Source organism: Onychomys torridus, chromosome 21 (genome assembly GCF_903995425.1).
Source record: "Onychomys torridus chromosome 21, mOncTor1.1, whole genome shotgun sequence".
Taxonomy (NCBI): domain Eukaryota; kingdom Metazoa; phylum Chordata; class Mammalia; order Rodentia; family Cricetidae; genus Onychomys; species Onychomys torridus.
Genome location: NC_050463.1, coordinates 32867782 through 32886318, shown reverse-complemented (window position 1 = coordinate 32886318; position 18537 = coordinate 32867782). Strand labels below are relative to the sequence as shown.

Genomic DNA, 18537 nt, shown 5'->3' with positions numbered 1-18537 from the left:
CTCTCCAGCTCCTGCTCAATAGGTTTTGGTAGATCTTAGTGGATGGATTTTTTTTTCCCATATGTCTGTGAGTTGCCTTTATTGCCAGGTAGTGGTTAGTAAGAAGTCTTTTCTCGATTTGAGTTTTTGTTTAGTTTTGTTTTTTCCCCTATGCATGTGTCCACTACCATTGAAATTGTCTAAAATGTTTAATCTCGTTTCAGATACTTATCGATCATAATTAAGAGCTTCTAGCCTAACTTTTTTGTTTGTTTAAGACAGGGTCTCCCTATGTAGTCCTGGCTGTCCTGGAACTCACTTTGTAGACCAGGCTGGTCTCAGACTCACAGACATCTGCTTGATTCTGCCTCTTGAGTGCTGGGATTAAAAGTGTGCATCATCACACCTAGGAGCTCAACATTCTTCATAGGATGCTTGGTGATATTTTTAGTCAGGAAAGACGCCATTATAAGTGGAGAAAGGTATAAGGAAATGCTGGTAAGAAGCCTAAGTCAGTTTTGGTGGTACTTCTGCAACCTAGCAATCAGGAGGCTGAGGCAGGAGAACTGCTCAGAGTTTGAGGATAGCTTGGACTCCATGGAAAGTTCAAAGCCAGTCCAGACAACTGAGACCATGCCTCAAGAAGTAAAATAAAACTGGGCGGTGGTGGGCACACCTTTAATCCCAGCCCTCAGGAGGCAGAGGCAGGCGGATCTCTGTGAGTTCGAGGCCAGCCTGGTCTATAGAGCGAGATCCAGGACAGGCACCAAAACTATATGGAGAAACCCTGTCTTGAAAAAACAAAACGAAACAAAGAAGTAAAATAAACCGTGATCTCTCTTTTCCCCTCAGATATCCGTGACACGGTGAAGTACAAAGAAGTCATGAAACAGTATCCTTTTCTTCATCTGCTGTGGGATGGACTCGTCCCTGGAGAATTGCTCCCCACCTTGACGGACTGGTTTGCCTGTCAAATTGTGAAGTACACAAGTCGAAAACTTCCTTTTAAGTAATCGTATTAAAAAGATGTAAGAGGACTAAGATGAACGTAGGGAGAGTGGAGGTTTCCAGCCATCCTACCTGCCGTTTGATTTCAGTTTTCTCGACAGGCTCAGATTACAGTGCTGTAATCAGAGAGCAGAAGATGCGGGGCCAGCTGTTAACTGCCCGGGTCCAGCGAAGTGATGTTGCCTTGGGTGAGACAGTCACTGATAACTAGGAATTCAACCAGGAAACTCAGAAAAATGGGTTGAGGCGGAGTAATTCTTATGGATTGATTTCAGCATGGCATGTGGCTCTCTGTAAGCACTTGTAGATTGCTTGGTTAGTCAGGATCAGAGTAAAGAGTGTCACATGAAGTCCTGGTGGGGCTGGAACTCACTGTTCCTCGGCTGGCCTGAAATCCACAGAGATCTGCCTGCCCCTGCCTCCTGAATGCTGGGATTAAAGGTGTGGGCTCCCACATCTGGCTGCATAGATGATTTTAATGACGGATGCCAGCAGCCTGCCACTGTTGACACGTCTGTGTATTCGCTACGTTTCGGCCATTCCGTTGTCTTTATCTTGTGTGACCCTCCCTAAAATGCTAGATGAACAAGGAGGCCCTTGCTAGTAAATGGTTCTTGTAATGTCAAGCTTGTGTGGTTGTCAAGACTGGGTTGCCAGTATCCATTAATTGAACACTAATACTGTTACATACAGAACGTAATGTTAATACTGAACATAATGCTGTTGGATGAATGACAGTCTCGCTATGAACTATATAATCTCATATGTGCAACTTAAATCCTTAACTGAACGCTCAGATATGGACTTGGGCCAAACGGTGGCATAGTGACCTCACTCAATCTCTTTGCTACCAGATTTGATCAGGTAAGGCTTTGTTTACATTTATAGGCATGGCACTATAAAAATCGGGCTCTCAGTGTGCTCCTGCTCGATCACATTAATAAAGAAGAGCAGCAAAAATGGAGAAATACCAAAAATAAGCAGGCATTTTGGTAGATAGAAATAACCTGAGTGCGGTGGGACACTTCACATTTAATGTTTGTGAGAGAACAAAACAGAAATCCAAGAGACCCGGCTTCTTTCTCTGGCCTGTTGCCGGCTTATGGTATTACTGAGGTACAGGGCCCTGCGATTAGCCACAGTGAGGGAGGTAAAATAAAGACCCTTTTTCCTTGTAAGGAGTATTTGCCATCCTTTAGATTTTCCCCGTCACTTACCCCCATGAGAGTGGCTTATAATCATTACGTTTTACTCTGGTTCTGCTACTTGAGACATTAACCTTTGACCAAAACTGAATTCCCAGCTCAGGAGCACGAAGCAGGAGAATCACACAGGGCTGAGGGCCACCGTATGCCTGACCCTGGCTCTTTAAAGCAAACAGATGTGGCCAGTGTGTTAGGGACGGTGTTGTCCCAGTGACAGGCCAGGTCTGGCGTGTAGTCTAGCTAGGTTGCAAGGCTGTTGCTGTGGCTCTACTTCTCTGCATGGAGGAGGCCATTGCTTGGTGTCCTCGGGTTATGCTTTGTGATGGTGCATTTAACACATGCCACCCTCGGGGTGACCTCTGGTGTCGTGTTGGAATCAGATGGTGTTACGATTGACATCGTTTTCTTCTAGGTGATGAAATTTATCGAGAAGGCCCAGAACACATTCAGGTAGGTGGTTTGAGTTGACTGCCTGTCACTGATACAGTTCTAGACTTTTGAGAGGATTTGGTGACCTTTGAACCCTGAAGCTGTGTTAACTGAGACGAGTCATTAGAAATGAAAAGAAAGAAAGGTGGACAATAATATCGTTAAGATGACATAATGCGGAGGATCACTCCCAATTATTTTGGCCCCTCCCCACATCCCCAATACTTCTCTTCCTTTTTCTGTGACTTTTGGAGAAACACTTACTCTTTTCTCCTTTCTCAGATTAAGGGAGGAAGACTTTTGTTCTTTGTTTGAGAGAGCACGGTCGACCATGATGGGGAAGACATCATTTCTCACCATTAACTGTTACTAAAGTTTTGATAGGTTTACTTTTTCTTTTCTTTCTTTTTTATTTTTTTGTAGTTTTCTGATCAGATTTTAAAGCTATAAAACAGGGGAAGACATCTGTATTATCTAAGTCACAACATCCTAAAACAAAATACTACTGCCAGCAGATCCATTGTATGTATTTCTGTTGAAATTCAGTAGAGAAACTCAGTCTTGAAAAACAAAAAACAAACACAAATTAAAAGTATGTGCCAGCGCGATGGCTCAGTAGGTGCAGGCACCTGCAGCCAAGCCTGGTGGCCTCAGTCTGACCCCAGGGACCCTATGGTGGGAGCAGAGAACTCCCACAAGTTCACCTCTGGCCGCCACATGTCTCCTCTGTACTTTCACATGTAAACTAAATGTAATAAAAAGGTTATCTTAAAAAAATACATAATACTTGAAACATAAAACTGTCATTCTCAGTCCTAGTAACAGTTACTGTTATTTGGTGATTGGCATTTCACTTATTTCTATGCATAAAATATTACAAAGATGGGATTATAATCGAGGTAGATTTTTGTTTTTATTAGAAAAAATAGCAAGGTCTGGAGAGATGGCTCAGCTGTTAAAAGCTGGGCTCACAATCAGAAATACAAAAACAACAACAACAACAACAAAACAGGTTTTGTTTTGGTTTGGTTTGGTTTGGTTTTGAGACAGTGTTTCTCTATGTAGCCCTGGCTGTCCTGGAACTCACTCTGTAGCCCAGGCTGGCCTGGAACTCAGAGATCCACCTGCCTCTGCCTCCTGAGTGCTGGGATTAACTACCACCTCCAGACCAAAAAAGGTTCTTTGAGATCACATTCTGTAGTTTTCTTTCTTAAAATGTATTTTGTTAGATTTACATACTGGTGCATGGATCATGATTGTTTAATCTCACACATCTCACCTACACACTCATTAACAACAGTCACTCCTTAATTCCCCTTCTCTGTTTTTCTTGTGCCTGCCCTGTATTTATTTGCTAACTTTCTTATTAGTTTATATTCATGGGGATTGTACTCAGGGTGTCAAACATCCTAAGCCCATGCACAGCCTGTGTTTGACCCTGACTTACATCCCTATCCCCAAGTTTGCCTGTTTGTAAAAGTGTATTTATTAAGATACAGTTTACATGACATCCAGGTGTACAAATCACTGCCTTCTCATACGTCCACAGAGTTGTACACAGGGTTGTGTAACTGTCACTGTGGACAATTTTAGAATGTTGTATAGGCAGTAGTATTCCCTCACTCCCCCACTCCTCCATTTCTTCTCCTTCCCTCCATGCCTCCTTAAGAAACAAGATGCTTCCCAAGAGAGCTGCATTCTGGTCTTGCTAATGTCTCATTCGTAGCCAAGGGTTTCTGTAATTACACCGTTTCCTCTCTAATTAGTTACTGCAGATTTTGCCATGATGTTTCTTCTCATTAGCATGCATACTGGACCTGGAGCAAGCTCTTGGGAATTCGCAGTTGTAGGGCAGGGTGGGACTGTGGTGGACAGTGTGCAGAGGTTATTGCAGTCTTGGGTCAGCAGACAGTGAGCATTCTCTGTGATGGAATATCTTCAGAATTGCCCAAGTATAACACCCCCTAATGGTCTCCTTGACCCAGATATGTTTTGATTGACACACCTGGACAGATTGAAGTGTTCACCTGGTCAGCTTCTGGGACCATCATCACCGAGGCCCTGGTGAGTGTTCTGGGTCTTGTTCCTGAGAGCATCTGGAGGGTCAGCTCAGCCTCTGTCTACTGCCTGGGCTGAAGATGAGAGGGAGAGGGAGGCTCTGCACACCCTGTCAACAGTGCTGCTCTCCTGCCATCAAGGGAGAAGAGTATGGGAGCAAGTGATGAGCCCCGCGATTCAGACTTTACTTACTCTGTGGTTCTAGGCTTCCTCATTTCCAACAGTGGTCATCTATGTGATGGACACATCCCGAAGTACTAACCCGGTGACCTTCATGTCCAATATGCTGTATGCATGCAGGTAACTGGTGGTTGGTAGGCATGGTGTTCTGCCAGCTGTGAGGCTGCTTTCTCTTTCTCCTGTCTATCTGTCTGTCTGTCTATCTATCGATCTATCTATTGGTGTTTTGAGACAGAGTTTCTCTGTGTAACAGCCCTACCTGTCCTGGATCTCACTCTGTAGACCAGGCTGGCTTCAAACTCACAGAGATCCACCTGCCTCTGTCTCCTGAGTGCTGGGATTAAAAGCATGTGCTGCCACCACCCGGCTCTCCTTTTTATTTTTTAAAGACATTTACTTACTTATTTGTATATATGGGGGCCTGTATGATTGTATGTGTACCACGTGTGCACAGGAGCTTGTAGAGGCTAGAAGAGGATGTCAGATCTCTTCAAACTGGAGTTACAGGTGGTTGTGAACCACCATTAGGTGCTGGGAACTGAACCTGGGTCCTCTGTATAAGCAGTAAGTGCTCTTAACTGCTGAGCCATATCTTCAGCTTTATTTTATCTGACTTTATCCCCCTTTTGGTTTTGAGTCCTGGTTATATATCCCTGGATTTGTGATATCTGTATTTACAAATTGTCCTGAGTCAGGAGAAGGCTAGTAAAGAGAGACATGTACTATTGGCATTTTACTTTTATTTTATGTGCATTGGTGCTTTGCCTGCAGGTCAGCTCTTCGAGTTACAGACAGTTGTTAGCTGCAATGTAGGTGCTGGGATTTGAACCCGGGTCCTTTGGGAGAGCAGTCGGTGCCCTTAACCACTGAGCCATCTTTTACTATTGGCATTTTTTCTCAGCATCTTCCTCCCTTGCCTTTCAGGGAAATAGGTGGTGGTTATTCCCAGCTGCGTGAGATCCAAGTCAGGATAGAATCAGTTCTCTGGTATTAATGGTGCTTAGGTTTTGTATAAGTAATATAAAAATGTAACATGAGGAGACACTAGGAATAAAATGTTTTGTCCAAACCAGATGTGGTGGTACATTCCTATAATCCCAGGTCAGGAGGGGAAGCAGGGCAAATTCCAGGTCAGTATAGAGTGTGGAGTAAGACCCTGCCATAATATTAAGAACAGTAATAACAGAAAGATGGTAGCTACAATCCCAACATGCACTAGTTTCTCCCAGATGTTGCACTGGGAGAGGAAAAGATGCTTCATGTTGACTGTGAATTCAGACTGAAGTTGAAGGCGAGTGCCCTGGAGACTGACAGGAGCCATCACCAGTATGCTGGGTCTCGGAGTAAATGCCATATTGGATGCAAGACGTCCTGACAGAGGAAATAGCACTGCTCCGCCCTTATGTTAAGGGGTAAACACATCTCCTTGATTATCCTGAGTGTAGAGTCATTTCACAGTGCATTCATAGCTCAGAATGTCAGAGGACCAGGAATGTAGCTCTCAGCAGGAGAGGGTGTGCCTCTTACTTTCCGGGCCTGCCTCAGCCATCAGGACTGCTGACATTAATGAAGGGTAAGGGAAGATCAACTTAAAACAGTTCATGATGCACGCCTTAAGTGTTTATAATTTTATCTTGTGCATCTACCTCAGGAAATGTGGGGAATTTTCAACCTGCAGAACAATGTTTCTGGAGGCTGAAGCAAGAGAATTGCCATAAATTCAAGCCCATCTTGGATTGTGGGCTAAGAAGTTCTAGGCTAATGCAGGCTACAGAGTGAGACCCTGTCTTAAAGACAGCAAAAATTTTATACATTTACATGGCATTTGTATGGATTAAAGGAGATAATGTATATACATGTAAAGTGCCTACCAGGGTAACCGTCCTATTTTGGGTATTCAGTAAATGCTCATTCCTTCCACTTGGGTAACAAAAGAGAATTGTTTGATAAAATATTAAAAAGGACACTATCAACACATGGCATGGGGCTGGGGGTCAGTTGCTGGCTTGATGTTGGTGGTCATTTTCCTTTGGCAGAGGAGACTCAGTACCACTTACAATTGAGGTTTTCCTGTTCTCTTTACTTAGTGCCAAGAGCTTCAATGCCTTTAGTTATTTTTAGAAATAAACTCTCACTATCTGTCCAGACTGGCCTTGAACTCATGAACTTCCTGCCTCTGCCTTCTGAGTGCTGGAATTACAAGCATGTGACATTATGCCTGGCCTTAAATGCTTTTAATAATGCTGGCTCCATCTTTGATTTTTTTTTTTTTTTTTTCCAGCATCTTGTACAAAACCAAGCTGCCTTTCATTGTGGTCATGAACAAAGTAAGTGGTGCTTCCTGTGGGGTGTCAGCATGTTTTTAACCCAGAGCCGTGACTGATGTTAGAAGTCTGGACAGGTGTGAAGAGTGACGTCAGTGCTGTCAGTAGATGAAGATTTTACTATGGAGGCCGGGTGGCGGTCGTGCACGCTTTTAATCCCAAGTCTTGGGAGGCAGAAGCAGGCAGATCTCTGAGTTCGAGGCCAGCCTCGTCTACAGAGTGAGATCCAGGACAGTCAGGGCTACACAGAAAAACTCTATCTCAAAAAAAAAAAAAAAAAAAAGATTTTACTACAGAAAGTCAGAGGGATATCAGGATAGTGGGTGCTGACTCTCACCCAGTGGTTGTAGGGCGGACAGACTAACCCATCAGCCAGAGTGATTCAGTCGTCCCTCAGCCTCAGGGATTCTGTGTCAGTAGAGGAGCAGCGGTCTACTGGGGATGCTGATCAGAGGCAAGGCAGATTTCCTCAGGGTTTGTTGCAGTGGAGCTGGGAACGGGAGGGAGCCAGCGAAGGAAACTCTGTGGATGATGAGCTCTTGGCGGTCACCATGATTCTTGATGTGGTTTAGTTGTGTTCTTGATTCGGGCTGCTGACGACTGCCTTCTCTCTGGCACAGACCGACATCATCGACCACAGCTTTGCAGTGGAGTGGATGCAGGACTTTGAGGCTTTCCAAGATGCCTTGAACCAAGAGACTACCTACGTCAGTAACCTGACTCGCTCCATGAGCCTGGTGTTGGATGAGTTTTACAGCTCCCTCCGGGTAAATTTATTTATCTCCCGATGGAGCAGCGGTTGCTTCAGATAGTGTCTTACCGTAGCCTTAACTGGCTTTGAGGCAGCACTGGAAGGAAATGCTTTACCTTCTGTCAAGTGGCCTCTGCTGCCTGGCTTAGTAAAGGTGGCTCACGGGCTGGGATGCAGCTCAGTAGCAGAGTCCTTGTCTAGCACGCAGACTCACGCTTTCTCTTGGCAGGTGGTGGGCGTCTCTGCGGTGGTGGGCACCGGCTTCGATGACCTCTGTGCTCAAGTGGCTGGCGCTGCCGAAGAGTATGAAAGGTAAGGGTGAAGGAAGGGCTGGCTGTGTTCTTCAGCACCGACCACCCTCCCGCGCTGGCCGTGCGCGCAGGAGAGGCGGCTCCGTCTTCTGTGGAAGGTGTATTGCCATGCAGTGTGTCTGAGACCTGGCCACGCTCGGGAGTAGCAAGTGCCCCTTCCCTTCTTTGAAAAGGTGGACGTAGAAAGCGCTCACTGGTCTGAGCTCCTTGGTAGATACTACAAGTTTTGTGGGCAACTTCTCACGTCTGTCGGTGTAGGACGAAAGACCTGTGGATAGTTGAGAAACGAGATCGGGCATGGTGTGGACTTGGCACTGAGGTGGCTGGATTACTTGAAGAAGTATATGCTAAGTCCTATCACAGCTCTTGACACCTCATGGATTCACTTCAGTGCTGACAGCGGGGTCCCATTCACCTAAAGGAGAGTCAGCGTCTGCGACACCGGGACCTTGACCTCACGGGCTGCTTGTTAGCATGCTGCTTCGGCTTCCTGGTTTGACCCTAAGGGCGACATGGTGGTTGCCAGGCAACATTATTTTCCCACTCACGAACCGTCAAGGGTTTCGGTGTATGTTTCCCAGGCTCAGGATGTGATCCATTCTGTTGTCACTCAGGTCCATCACTTCCTTATGCACTGGGCTTCCTGAGCAACAGCCCATCTCCTCACCTGTTTCCTCACACCAGTGACAGCCCCTCAGTCCCTCAGCTGGGGTGTCTTCATTGTTAGATTTTACAGCTGCTGTCAGGCATTGTTGAATTCTACAGGGCGGACGCAGGGATGCGGAGGGTGTGCAGGGGGCTCCAGTGAGGTCAGGGCTCCGTTGCTGGCAGTTTTAAGCAAACAAGGGATAGGTTGGCGTGGGTGGTGTAGGTTTTTCGGGAGAGGAACTGAAATGGCATTTCTTTCTCCAGGGAATATCGGCCTGAATACGAGCGCCTGAAGAAATCACTGGTAAGAGAGTCCTTCTGACCCACACATGGCACAGGCCTGCGGTCCCAGCCAGTCACCAGAGACTGGTAGGGGACTCGAGTGGAGGAGTTGGGGACCAGCTGCTGTAATCTGCACTCAGGCAGGAGCGATGAGAAGGAGAGAAGATTTGGAGACAGGTTGCTCTGTCAGCCCCGGCTGTCCTGCCCTGTCACTCTGTAGCCCAGGCTGGCCTCGAACTCAGAGATCCACCTGCCTCTGCCTCCCAAGTGCTGGGATTAAAGGCATGTGCCACCACTGCTTGGCTTGTATTTTAATTTTTTCTCTGGCTTTATTGAGATATAATTGACTAATGGAATTTCAGTGTTTCTTTGAAATTCTTGCATTTTTTTTTTAAGATTTATTTATTTCTTATGTATACAGAAGAGGGCACCAGATCTCATATAGATGGTTGTGAGCCACCATATGGGTGCTGGGAATTGAACTCAGGATCTGGAAGAGAAGTCGGTGCTCTTAACCTCTGAGCCGTCTCTCCAGCCCTTTTTTTTTGTTTCTTATTTTTGATAGTGCTCTACACACTGAGCTGTGTGCCCAGCCCTGTTTGGTTCTGAGTTGAGGTCTCACTGTACCCCAGGCTGGTCTAAAACTCTGGGGCTCTAGTGATCTCTTACCTCATCACCTGAGCAGGTAGGACTGCAGGCCTGTGACACCACATCCCATCTCAGACCCTTGTTCATTGACATTGGTAAGGCTGTGTGTAATTGTCTGTATGCAGAAAGGCCTCCCTAGCAACCTTTATTTTCTTTGTATGTGAATATTTATCTTTTTTCTTTTGCCTCATCCTTCTGAGTGCTGGGATTACAGTCTGAGGACCATACAGGCTTTGTATCTGAATTTTTAAAATATCAAGAGTTTTGCTGAAATATTTACCAAGACCTTTTTTATGCCCTACGTCAGCCAGTCTCTGAGGTCAGCTTTAAGGCTTGTAGGATTTTGAAGACTAGAGGGTGTCACACAGCTCTTGTCCCAACTGCTAACCTGAAGTCTCCCATTGTCAGAGCCTGCATTGGGTCCTTTCTCCGAGGGCCTTGCAAGCCACTTGAGGGTTCTTTGGTCATGGTTTTGGGTGTAAGCCCCGAAGCTCTAAATTAGTTCGTTCAGCACATGGCTCTGCTGTCACTGGGGCCCCCATGACTCACTGGTCTTGTCTCCATGTCTGTCATCCTTTACCAGCCTCTAGTACTTTATAATTCCTAATCTCTTCTTAAAAGGGTGGCATCTTGGCATTGGGGACCCAGCTCAGTTGGTTGAGAGTCTTTTTAGCATGTATAAAACCTTGGGCTTGCCGGGTAGTGGTGGTGCAGGCCTTTAATCCCAGCACTCGGGAGGCAGAGGCAGGCGGATCTCTGTGAGTTTGAGGCCAGCCTGGGCTTCAGAGTGAGATCCAGGAAAAAGGCGCAAAGCTACACAGAGAAACCTTGTCTTGAAAAAACAAAAAAACAAAAAACAAAACAAAACACCTTGGGCTTGTTCTGAGGTGGTGGACCCTAATAGCATCATCCGTGGTGACTTAGAGAATTTGGGGGTGGCCTACACTACATGAGACCACCACTTTAAAAAAAAAAAAAAAAGCTGGCATCTAATTTATGCATCTTTATTACTTTGCTTTCTTTGTTCTGGAGATTGAAACCCGTGCTTCACGTCTGCTGAGCACCTAGCTTCTCACTTATAATCCCTGCCCCAGAGATCTCCTTTAAAAAAATGCAGTCTTTTAAGTGTATTTGTGTCGGGGGAGTACGTGCGGAGGTCAAAGGACAGCTTGTGGGAGTCAGTTCTCTCCTATCGCGTGGGGGCCCGCAGATTCAGGTCGTCCCTCGTGGCCCCAAGTGCTTACACCACTGAACCGTCTCACCAGCCCGGGATCTCCTGGTTTAACCTGAGGACATTCCCTCCGTCTGTAGGCGAGTGCGCAGAGTGATCAGCAGAAGGAGCAGCTGGAGCGTCTTCGGAAGGACATGGGCTCTGTAGCCCTGGACACAGGGACCGGCAAAGGTATAGAAGGGCGCTTGGTGATGGCAGAGAATAGGGGTGGAGCACCCAGCAGCAGTCCGAGTGTAAACGAGCAAGAGAAAGGATGGGGCCACGGGAGACGGAGCTGCATAAGTGACCCGGGACAGAAAGTACCTGAGGGTGGTGCGCACCTTACACTGCGCTGAGGTCCTTTTGGAAGTTTTGTACTTTGACAAAGTGCTCTTGCTGGGTTTTTGTTTTTTTAAACAGTGTGTTACAACTGAATTTTAGATATTATTTAAAACCCATGCAATGCCGGGCGGTGGTGGCGCACACCTTTAAACCCAGCACTCGGGAGGCAGAGGCAGGCGGATCTTTGTGAGTTCGAGGCCAGCCTGGTCTACCAAGCGAGATCCAGGGAAGGAAGGCGCAAAGCTACTCAGAGAAACCCTGTCTTGAAAAACCAAAAAAAACCACCCACGCAAATATGATGATCTTTTATTTTGAATCCTTCTGTGTCTACTTCCTAAAAGTAAAGGTATTATTTTATAAAACCTCAGTACAGCCAGGTGGTGGTGGTGGTGGTGGTGCTGCGCACCTTTAATCCTGGCACTCGGGACAAAATGAGAAAACCTCAGTACAGTGAGGAAAAATGAGGAGATCAGCATGGAGACACTATTGTCTAATACATTGCCTTACTTAGGTGCAGCCTTTTCCCTTCAGAGCAGACTTAGCTCATCAGGGCTGGGATGGAGAGCCCCTATCCACTGCGCATTCAGCTGGCCCTGGACTTCTGTTTATTCTGCTGGTTTCTTTCCTTACATGCCTGCACGTTTTCATTACGAAATGCTTGGGTGTCTGCTCAGGCTGGTCTCCCTGGTAGTGTTTCTCTCCCTGCTAGTGACACCTTTGCTTTTCCACATGCACTTCCGCATCCGCTTCTCGGCTTCCTAGAGGGCTTTGGCATTTGTATTGAGGTTGCCTTGTGCTGCTTGCATAGCTCAGGAAGAACCCACCTGGCTGATCTCGCACCTTCCTCCTCAAGAGCAGGAAGAATTTTTGTATTTGGAAGGTCTTGTGTCTTTCTGGAATGTTATCCTGAGTATGATTTGATCTTCCTTATTAAGTGTCGTTATTGTTTTAAACTGCTTGGTCTTCTAACGGGGTGGTGTGTGTGTGTGTTCTGTTTCTGTCTTTGATCCTGCGGCCTCACTCTTGGCTCTTCCTTCCTCTGCCCCCTTTCTTTTCTTCTGTCTGTTCTTCTTATCACTGACCCTCAGAGGGGGTGTCTAGGATACGCTCATGTTAAACACCCCTGGGGCTGCAGAGATGGCTCGTCAGTTAAGAGCCCTTGTTGCTCTTGCAGAGAACCAGGATTTAATTCCCAGCACTCCCCGTGATGGCTCATAACTACCCACTCCAGTTTCAGGGGAGCCAGCACTCTCTTTTGACATCCACAGGCATCAGGCTTACATGTGGTTCATAAATATACATGTAGGCAAAACACTCATACACATAAAAGTAATAATTCTAAAATATATATACATACCCGAGAGACAAGAAGATGGACTGTCCACAAAAAGCAGGGTGGAAATTTGTTGCAACTCAGGGGGACCCAGAAACCAAATAGACGGACTTTATTTTTTAATATATAATAAGTTCCATTTTATTTATATATTTATTGTAGCAATAAATTATATTCTTTAGGTTTTTTTCTTCATATAGCAACAATTTTTTCTTGGAGTACCTATTTCAAAGAAAGAAGCTTCTGTTGTGCCCTTCATTCACTTGTTTTCAGCAGAGGACAGCAAGCTGGGAACCTGCCTGGGTAGCCAGTGACATGAGTGCTCCTGGGCCGTTCCTGGCACCTCCCCATCTCGTGTGGTATACACCGAGGTCCTCCAGAGTCACAAATCCAGAGCTAAATCTCCTGCTGCTGCATCCAGATGGAAAGGGAAGGAGAGTCCATGGGTAATTTGAGAAAGTCTCTCGTATATTTGGGTTATTCTTGGTTGGGTGTAGAAGGACACACACTGTCAGCATATTCTGTCATCATTGTTCTGTAGGTCACAGATCTCTTTGTTCTCCCCTGAGACATGGTTTTACTATGTAGCTCTGGCTGTCGGGGAACTTGTTGTGTAGCCCAGGCTGGCCTCGAACTCACAGAGATCCACCTGCCTCTGCTCCCCAAGTGCTGGGATTAGAGGTGTGCGCCACCATGCCTGGCTGGCCACTGAGACCAGCCTGTCTTACACCCCTCCCTAGCTGCACTCCACAGCCTGACAGTCTCTGGAACAGTGGTCAGTGGTCACAGCCTCACTGAGTCCTGGGCCAGGAATTTCTGGATCAGACTTTCTTCCCATTCTTAGGGCTTAGTCCTTATCCACTGAGTAGGGAATTTTACCTCTAGTAGTGTATTTGTGCCGGGAGCCATCCCTGGCGGTAGACAGGTCCCTGCAGAGGATGTAAGGAGTTGGCAAGGGAGGGAGGTAAGCCAGGCCGTGGTGGTGGTGAGAATCTTGCAGCTATAAATAAATAAAGAGTGTTTGCTCCTTTATTTATATAGAATTTAGTAAGCAGGGATAGATTCATCTTGTTCCAAAACATAGATCATATCATTTTTGTCTTTGGACATGGGTTTCACTTCCTTTTGCTCATCTTTTAGTCATCATTAATAAACAAGACAGAACAGAGGTATCATTTCCAATCATTTTTCCTCAAGTTTTAACATCATCGATAAGCAGATATCTTTTATAGCCATTTTTACTCATTAACCCCATAACCCAATTTTTAAGAATCTAAAGGCGTATGACAGCCTGTTTTCAGGCTGGTTATCTGGTTGCTTCAAGGATGCCTGGGCATATTGCCGTGTCCCAAGCAGTGTATTATTAACTCTCAGTGGTCAGAGTGCCCAAGAAAAGTCCTCAGGCTAAAGCTACTGCAGTTATTATTTAAATTTTGGCATAATACAACGTTTATATTTTATATCTTTATAGAATTTTCTGTGTCTAATCCTGGCGTTCTTCTGTACTTGGTCAAATGACACCGCAGTGGCCCTGCATGAGCTAACTTCTCTAAGAAAGGGAGGTCCTGGCATCTCGTTCCCTTATCATCTTTCCACTCCATTCTGTGCTCATCAACCTAAGTTTCTGTGTGGGGCAGAGGCGACTTCAGCTAGTCTAACTTTGTTGCTGTATGTGCCACGTAATTGCCTGAGTGTACAGTGGGAAGAGGCTTGCAGTCTGACCTGTGGCCAGCTCCTCTAGCCCACCGGATCTTGTTCACCTTTAAAGTTTGTCTTGAATATATTGTGCCTAAGTAAGTACAGGGACAGATGTTTCAAGAATGTCTCAGCCTCATAAAGAGACCTCTGGCTTCTCCCCCCCCCCCCCCTCCAGAGCTGAGGACCGAACCCAGGGTCTTGGATCTTGAGTTTGCTAGGCAAGCGCTCCTACCACTGAGCTAAATCCCCAACCCCAAAAGATTTATTTATTTATTATGTATACAATGTTCTGCCTGCATATATGTCTGCAGGCCAGAAGAGGGCACCAGATCTCATTACAGATGGTTGTGAGCCACCATGTGGTTGCTGGGAATTGAACTTAGGACCTTTGGAAGAGCAGTCAGTGCTCTTAACCACTGAGCCATCTCTCCAGCCCCTGGTGTGTGTGTGTGTGTGTGTGTGTCCGTGTGTGTGTCCTCTGCCTTCTTTATGTGTGTCACAACCTCCAAGGCATAACAAGACCTTCAAGTAGATAAGGATATCTCCCCTAAAAGTGGGAGGGGTTGTATGTTCAGGACTTTCCTGGGGAACCTTAGAAGCAGCATTCCTGGGAGAAGGCATAAATGATTCATAAGGAATTTTCCATCAATCCAGTATCCCCAAATTATACAAATATTAAAAGTCCTCTAAGTATGTGACAGGTGGAGATGAAAACCAAAGGTGGCATGGCAGCCATCCTGTGGCTCCGCTCTGCTGGATCTCTGTCAGCTAGTGGGGCTGGCCTATGACTTATGCTGTTCCCATCAGATATGGCTGTGCCATATTTGATTTGTTTTGGGTTTTTTTACCCCCCTTCCATTGCTTGAAGGTTGCCATGCAGCTCTATTCCATATCATTTCACCCTGTATTTTCTTCAGACCTCCCCTGAACCTGAATCTCAACCAGAAGCTTCTACAGTCTTTAAACTGTTGCCAGTTTGCAACCTTGTATTTCTTTATCCTTCACTGGAAAAGACAGCCCCTTCTAGTCTGTGAGCTAGTGAGGCCGCGTGCTGGTGTTTCAGGGGTACGTTTCTTGTGTTTTCCTCAGTGAGATAAGGGGCTCATGAAGTCTTGTGAACTAAGCCCTGGTAGAAATGACCGGTGGAAGACTCACTCTCCTCCTTCTGTTTGCCAACGGACAGTCATAATTACCCAGAAGCAGCAATTGAAGACGCATCTGTACTGACAAGTGTTTTAACCCTAGACAGTGTCTCTCCTGTGCTGGACCCTTCTGACTTGATCCTGACTCGAGGAACCTTGGATGAAGAGGATGAGGAGGCTGAGAGTGACACGGATGACATTGACCACAGAGGTGAGAGGTCGCTGATGGAGACGGCAGTGGCAACTTTCTTTTTTAAAGATTTATTTATTTATTCATTCATTCATTCATTTATTATGTATACCGTATTCTGCCTGCATATATGCTTGCAGGCCAGAAGAGGGCACCAGATCTCATTACAGATGGCTGTGAGCCACCATGTGGGTGCTGGGAATTGAACTCAGGACCTCTGGAAGAGCAGCCAGTGCTCTTAACCTCTGAGCCATCTCTCCAGCCCGGCAGCTTGGGGCTGACACTGTTGAGACTTTGAAGATTGGAGTATATGGTCAATGGCAGGAAAGAGGATGCTAAACCATACAGTGCCAGCAAATCCCTGTATGTTCTACATATGTACAGTTATGCTCCATGTTCTACTGTGTTCCCTTGCTGTGACACAATAGCCGACAGAAAGCAGCTAGTGTTGAAAGGGTTTAGGTCATAATTCCAGGTTCCGTCATTATGGAGAAGTCAAGTCAGGGACTTACCTCACATCCACAGTCAAGAGCTGAGAGCAATGCATCCGTACAGCCTCACTGTCCGTATGCCCTCAGCTTGATTTTCCACTCAAGACAGTTCAGGGCCCCTGTCTAGGGAATGGTCTACACACAGTGGGCAGACCAAAACCCCAGTACCAGGCCTTTTATGTCTGTAACTTCTGACTCATCTGCAGATGCCACCGTTTCTGCTACTGCTGTATTGGTTAATTGGCGATAAGGATGGACTCCAGGGCCTCTTGCTTGCTAAAAGCATGTGCCACTGAGCTACATCCTGAGTCGTTAATGTTGGTTTTTAAAAAGATGTATTTTTACCTTATGTATGTGAATGTATTGCCTGCATTTCTATGTGTGCACTGTGTGAATGCTTGGTCCCTGCAGAGGTCAGAAGTCCCCTGGAACTGAAGTTACAGTGCTGGGCACAAAGCTGGGTCCTATGCAAAAGCAACCAATGCTCTTAACCACTGAACCACCTCTCCAGCCCAAGTGCTTCGTTTTGGATCTTTAACAGTCGAATATGGCGGTTCCCTACTTATTCCTAGCTCTTGGGTGGCCGAGACAGTGGCTAAGTCTACTCTAGATGATTTTCTGTCTCTTGTCTCCCTGAATAGACCTCCTTTTAGTTATTTATGAAGGTGATGTTCTCTTTACTTAGCTGCTGCACACTTTGGCAACTTGATAAATAAGGTATGCTTCTAGAAGCCGTTTCATTCATTAATGGAGGTGTGAGTACTTAATGCCATAAAAGTAGTTTCAGCCAGGTGTGGTGGCGTAGCATATGCCTGGAACCCAATGGTGGAGACTGAGGCAGGGAGGGGGACTTTGGGTTCCAGGCCAGCTTGGAATCTGTAGTGAGTCCCTGTCTTGAAAAAGTGAAAAATAATTTTCAAGTGTGGTTTCTGACGGGTGGGTGACAGGGCTGACTTGCTTGTCGTACCCCAAGGGTTTTTAAAGGAGCACCCTTTTCTCCTGCAGTTACAGAGGAAAGCCGTGAAGAGCCAGCGTTCCAGAACTTCATGCAAGAATCAATGGCACAACATTGGAAGAGAAACAAGTAGCCCATCCCACTTGTTCCCGAGTCTGACGTGCTGGGTCTTCACAGAGAGGTCCTTCCTGGGAGTCAGGGCTGCAGGCAGGAGCAGTTTCTCCAGGATAGTGACTTCTTTGAGGGATGAAGTCAGGGTTGAAGGTGGAGCTGGCAGGTGGGTGCCCATCCTTGGGAACTTCTCCTGGTATTTATACAAGGAAGTGTATTCTCACTGCTTTGGAAGCTGATAACTGTTGAGCCTAAAATTTGGAGTTGTATCGTTTGAACTCCCGTACTTTGGCTGCTGATGGGACGGGTCTGAAGACAACTTTGGATCTTGACCAGGCTGGACCATGGACTGTGCTTTTGCCCCTGCTCCTCAAGTTGCTGTTCTTAAACAGGATGGGAGGGGACAACCTCGAACAGAGGGGCAGTGCAGTGCCCTTGGTAGCCAGAGCTGGTATGAGATGTGCTCACACGAGGTAATATTATCGAGTCCTGTTTGAAGGGTGACTTGGATAAAGTTTTTAACTTTGTGGTAAACCTGTCTGTCATGATTTCAAGTTAGAAATTACGTGATCACTAATAGATTCACCACTGTTAGTTAGAGCCAAGTTTTAAAGGCAGGTCTGGCAGGATGTAATATGAAGTTTAGTTTCCTGTGTGCATGTACCTAACCAGGTCCAAAGCCATGTCCTATTTATATTGTCCTTAGAACAATGTAAAGCATCGTGACCACAGGATTTGGCTAGGTATCTATTCAATAACACATAACCAGAAGGGTTTGCCCTGGTTCTCAGAGTGTAATCTCTGGACCGGAAGTAAGATCATCAGCCAGGAAAGTTTTACTGATTTATCTCCAAATCGGCTTCACCAGAAATGGGGTGGGGGCTCAGCAGACTGTTCAGTAAACCCTCCAGGTGACTGGGGTGTGTTAGACTTTCAGAACACTGTTGCAACTCAGCCTATGACTTAATCCCAGGCCATATGAATCAGCTACCAGTCCTCATAACTTGCCTTTTCAAAGTATCCTTGTCTTTCTTGACTTGGTGCCTGTTCTCCACTATTATTTCAAGGCTACATAGAATTTTATTTTACTATTAATTATTCAATATTCCATACCTAGTGGGAAACTCTGATCTTTTTTTTTTTTTTTTTCTTTTTTTCCGGAGCTGAGGACCAAACCCAGGGCCTTGTGCTTGCTAGGCAAGCACTCTACCACTGGGCTAAGTCCCCAACCCTTTGATCTTT

At 46.1% G+C, this 18537-nt stretch overlaps 1 protein-coding gene across 1 annotated transcript; it reads left to right on the top strand.

Annotated features, from left to right (window-relative positions):
* The first annotated feature begins 827 nt into the window (after nt 1-827).
* Nucleotides 828-17829, top strand: Gpn1 (GPN-loop GTPase 1). Its single transcript, XM_036171082.1, has 12 exons — nt 828-871; nt 1785-1851; nt 2605-2642; nt 4607-4685; nt 4885-4979; nt 7141-7186; nt 7804-7950; nt 8164-8246; nt 9158-9197; nt 11135-11225; nt 15652-15759; nt 17235-17829. The coding sequence occupies exons 1-12, from the start codon at nt 864-866 to the stop codon at nt 17315-17317; spliced, it is 885 nt and encodes a 294-aa protein (XP_036026975.1). The 5' UTR covers nt 828-863; the 3' UTR covers nt 17318-17829.
* Nucleotides 17830-18537: the final 708 nt, after the last annotated feature.

Excerpts from the sequence above, each read along its gene's own strand:
- Gpn1 (XM_036171082.1), top strand. Across the intron at positions 4,980-7,140 it reads AATATGCTGTATGCATGCAG|CATCTTGTACAAAACCAAGC; the intron begins GTAACTGGTGGT and ends TTTTTTTTCCAG. Across the intron at positions 7,951-8,163 it reads AGTTTTACAGCTCCCTCCGG|GTGGTGGGCGTCTCTGCGGT; the intron begins GTAAATTTATTT and ends TTCTCTTGGCAG.